General features: G+C 55.2%; 1 protein-coding gene across 1 annotated transcript; it reads right to left on the bottom strand.

Annotated features, from left to right (window-relative positions):
* Nucleotides 1–1,784: 1,784 nt before the first annotated feature.
* On the bottom strand, nt 1,785–3,141 carry LOC123254444 (CCAAT/enhancer-binding protein alpha-like). Its single transcript, XM_044683466.1, has one exon. It carries the CDS (start codon nt 3,106–3,108, stop codon nt 2,038–2,040), a length of 1,071 nt encoding a protein of 356 aa, XP_044539401.1. The 5' UTR covers nt 3,109–3,141; the 3' UTR covers nt 1,785–2,037.
* Nucleotides 3,142–4,529: the final 1,388 nt, after the last annotated feature.

Below are 4,529 nucleotides of genomic sequence, written 5' to 3'. Positions count from 1 at the left end.
ATATAATATTTATATATATTTTGTACATAAAACACACAACAGGAACTTCCCCCTTATCACATCTGGAAAATAAAATATTATCCCAAGAAAACAACAATGAAGAAAAACAATTTGGCCCTTTCCTTCTCTTCTCCACTCTTCTATGCCTCAGTTTCCCCTGGGCACTTGGCTTGGCTGCTTGTCTAGAGGTCAGTGCCTTTGGAAAAAGTCTCCCACCAGTTCCTGACTGTCAGAAGGCCCATATCCACAGGTGGTGGTACAGGCTGAGATGGTGGGGCTCTGCTCACAGGCCTGGGCCCATCTCTTTGCCTTGATTGAGATTGTCTTGAGGGAGCCCAGGCCAACTCCAGGATTCCCTTCTCTGGCCCAAAACCTTGGATCCATCGGGGGACCTGCCTCTCTCACCTAATTCCTGAACCTCTCTGGGGAGCTGTTCCCTGGGGACCAAGGGAAAGGGGGAGGGGGTCACAGTGGGAAGAGGGAGGTAGAGGATATTCGGCTTCTCCCCCACCCCACCCTTCTAGGAGAGGAAAACAACAATAATAATAAAAGGAGAGGAAGGCGGAGACTCTGGAGAGTTCCCTTCCATGTTGAACAAAGAAAGTCTCTTGGCCTGAATCTGAGTAAAAAAAAAAATTACAAACAAGGTGATGCATGGGCTTGCAACATTATATACCCTTTGTACCACTTTATATCCCACTTTAGCCCGCACAACTCGGACCTAGCCGGGGATTGGGGCTTGCCATCCATTGAAAAAGCAACAGAGTTGGCCGCTTCTCATAACTAACTGCTTCATCTCATGGGAGGTTTATTCCTCGTGATTCGAATTATCGCGACTTCAGGACAGACTTCAGGACATATCGTATAGATATTGCTGCTCTGAGTTTGACTTTGCAGCCCCCCCTTCCCTCCTCAAGGAGACAGTTTCACTAGTCAGTCCCCTGACTCCTCCACCCCTTTTGCCCTTCACATACCAATTTCCTTAGAGGAGGGGGAGCTGCTGCTGACTTAGGACTTCAGACCCTCAGCCATTCCTCCTATAGGGAAAGCTGCCTGCCAATCACTGCCCAACCCCTCTTCAGGATTGAGTCTGAAGACACCCCCACCTCGGCCCAGAAACTCGGCTCCCAAAAGTCTAGGGGCAGCAACCACAGGCTTAAAGCCAAGTTACTGGGGTTTCTTTCTCTTAAGGTCTTTGTAATATCCACGTCAGAATATTCCCAAGTCCTTTCTCTGGTTCAGCATCCCAGCCAGTCGTTCCCCACACTCCCTTCTCTACCCCTTCATCCCTATCTCGATAACCTCCCTTCTCTGGGCTCCGAGGCAAGGCCCGTCACCTGTCCTCCGAAACCCCAGTCCCAGGACAGCTGGAGCTTCATTTTCCACGACCTTTCCCCAGGCTTCCGAATCTCTCCTAAGCAGGAGTTGGGCAGAGAGACAGGGCAGCGTTTTGGCTTGGGGTGCGGGGACATGGAGAACCCCTCCCCCAACAAATGGCAAAGGCACATGGTTTGCTCCTTCCATTCTGTAGACACTCGGAATCCCAGTTTCTATTTAGACGCGTCTCCGCTCCTAAGGCACAGGGTTATTACTTAATACTAGAGCTGCCTGGCTTCCGGGCTTCTCTCTCCCTTCCTCCTTCTCGATCCCCCCACCCTCACCCCCCTTCCTCCGTTTCTCCCCACCCTCCCACCCTCTGACTAGAAACTTGAAGACAACAACCTAAGGCCAAATCTCTAAGTCGAAGAGATTCTGGCCGGATCGAGGGGAGGAGGGCAGAGAATCAAAGCCAGCCAGGTTGTATGGCACCGGAATTTCCTCGTTCTGTCTTGGACAGTCTCGAAATCAATCTGGCCTGAAATTTAAAAAAAGAATAATAATAAAAAAAAAGAATACCCCACCAGCCACCAGATGTAATGTCCTTCAGTCCACCGTCTGGGTGGGTGCGGAGGGAGCGACTGAAGGACGTAATCCACGAAAGGCCTGAGGGCCACCGGGAGTCCGGGCTGGAGACGCTGGCAGGCGGGGAGCGCTTCTTCACGCGCAGTTGCCCATGGCTTTAACCAAGGAACTTTCTGGGAGCTGGCGGAAGATACCTCGCAGGGTGTCCAGCTCCCGAGTCAGTTGCTCCACCCGCTTGCGCAGCCGGTCATTGTCATTCGTGAGCTCCAGCACCTTCTGCTGGGTCTCCACGTTGCGCTGCTTGGCCTTGTCCCGGCTCTTGCGCACAGCGATGTTGTTGCGTTCCCGACGCACTCGGTACTCGCTGCTGCTTTTGTCCACAGACTTCTTCGATTTACCCCGGTGGTCCGAGGATATCATCTTGAGTCCCCCTCCCGGGGGTAGACTGTTCTGCTGGTGTGGGTGGTGCGGTGGTTGCGGTGGTTGGTGGTGAGGGCTGGGCACAGGCGTGGGCGGCGGCGTGGGGTGCCCTGGTTGCAGGTGCATGGTGGTCTGGCCGCAGTGGGCGATCTGGTACTGGAGGTGGGACGCCGGGTGGTGGTGGTGGTGGTGGTGGTGGTGGGCTGGAGGAGGCGGCGGTGGTTGCTGCTGTTGCTGCTGCTGCTGCTGAGCCTGGTAGTAGAGGCCGGACAGCGCCAACTGCTTAGTCTCGTCCTCTTCCCGGGGCTCCTGCTTGATCACCAGCGGTCGCAAGGCCGGGGCCCCAATGCGCTCGTACAAGGGGTCCAGTTTGCCGTCCAGGTAGCCGGCGGCCATGCAGCCATAGACGTGGGGGTGGCTCCCAGGCCCGTGGGCTCCGTGCATGGCGTGGCCCGCGGGATGCGGCTGCGGATAGTCGAACTCACCTCCCGCCAGGGCAGCTTTGGCTTTCTCCTGCTGCTTGCTGTGTTGAAACAAGTCGGCCAGAAACTCGTCGTTGAAGGCGGCGGGATCGATGTAGGCGCTGATGTCGATAGAGTTTTCGTTCTCACAGATGTCGCCCAGCTGTTCCGAAGCTGCTGCGGCTGCAGGTGTTGCGGGAGGCTGAGGAGGGACCGAGTCCCGGGGGTAGCCAAAGGCGGCGCTGCTAGGCTGGTGGTGGGGACTCTGGAGGTGGCTGCTCATCGGGGGCCGGGACTCGACCTCGTAGAAGTTGGTTTGCTCCATGGGGGAGCTAAAATCTGCCCGGCATGGTGACCAGCTCCGGGAATCCAGACTGCACCGGCACCCGGACTTCGGGGGAACGCCCAGCGGCAGCCGACAACCACCACAATCAACCCGGGCCGGGACTAAGAGAGGGGAATTGGCTTCCTTGGAGGAAGCAAAAAGATCCCAACTCCTCCTTCCTTTTCAAAAACTCCAGAGAGATGAGAGGGACTACTTGTCCTACCCTTTCTCCAGCGCCCCTCGAGCCCAGGACTCTACCCTCCCGCTCCCTTCCCTCCGCGGGTCCTAGAGGTTCCCAGCCCGCGCGCCCTCGCTAGTCCTCCCTTAATAGCTAATGGTTCGACTACCTCCCGGCTGCTATTATATAGTCTCAAAATCCCGGGCTGGGCATCGCCCTCTAGTGTCCAAAACGCCTGCTGGGATACTCTGACCACCGGCGGCAGGTTTAGATTCCCTGGGTCTTAGCGCCAGGCCTTCTCGTAGAACGTTACCCCCGCCCCAGTCCCCAATCCGCCGCTCTCCAGACACCCTTTTCCACTCTTAAGCTCTTTGCAAGGGGGAAGTGTGGCTCGGAGCCCAGCCCCTCGGCTGAGAGGTGCAGCTGCAGAACGCCCACTTTCCCTGAGTGCTGTTTCTTTTAACAAACCACCACTATTGTAAACAGACACATGCAAGCCCGTTCTATAGACAGCGGGGACTGTAGGGAGCAAAGAATTTCCATTGTGCCAAAAAGTAATGCACTACTCTCAGTCTCCCTTCGGGAAGCAAAATGTGTCTCCCCTCCCTTTCCCTAAACTTCAAAGATTTTTTTTTTTTTTTTTAAGATCTGCTAAACCCTGATTACTGGGTTGGAACCTGTTGGAAAGGTTAAATGCTGGGGCGCACTGATAAGGAGTGCAGCGAAATCTGTCTGTCAGTCCAAGGTACTGTAGGGGCTGAGTATTTCTCCCGCTGGGAGTGCCGGGGGGCTAAGAGGGCAGAGGGAGGCCTGGCGCTCGTAATGTGCATTTAATGTGATTTAAGATTCCCTTTCCAAACAAGAAAGCAGTACCTGCGATGAAATCCGTGGATTCTAATAAATTGATGGGGGCGGAATGGAGAGGGGGCATCTGGAGAGCCAACTTTCCGGACACAGAAGCTGACGATCGGCACTTCTGAAAGGTCTAAAGGTAGTAGTGATTCTTGTTTGTCTTTTATCTCTGATTGCCAGGTGAAACATGAAGCATATCCCATTTACAGCCCAAGCCACCACAATATGTGGGCTCACAGGGACACTGGCCTGATGGGAACGGGACATTCCGGCGCTAGGACCCAGGGTGAGGAGGAGGAGAGGGAGGGAAGGGAAAAGGAGGAAAGAGGGGAGTAGCCTGAGAGGAGTTCGGCCCTAAAAGGGACCGGGAGGCGGGGGTGGGGGCGGGGGT

This window comes from Gracilinanus agilis, unplaced genomic scaffold (assembly GCF_016433145.1).
Source record: "Gracilinanus agilis isolate LMUSP501 unplaced genomic scaffold, AgileGrace unplaced_scaffold22340, whole genome shotgun sequence".
NCBI lineage: Eukaryota > Metazoa > Chordata > Mammalia > Didelphimorphia > Didelphidae > Gracilinanus > Gracilinanus agilis.
Note: the sequence above shows the minus strand (reverse complement) of the source record. Positions and strands in the feature narration are given on the sequence as shown.

Coding starts and splice junctions, on each gene's coding strand:
- LOC123254444 (XM_044683466.1), bottom strand. CDS start 3,108: ATGGAGCAAACCAACTTCTACGAGGTCGAGTCCCGGCCCCCGATGAGC.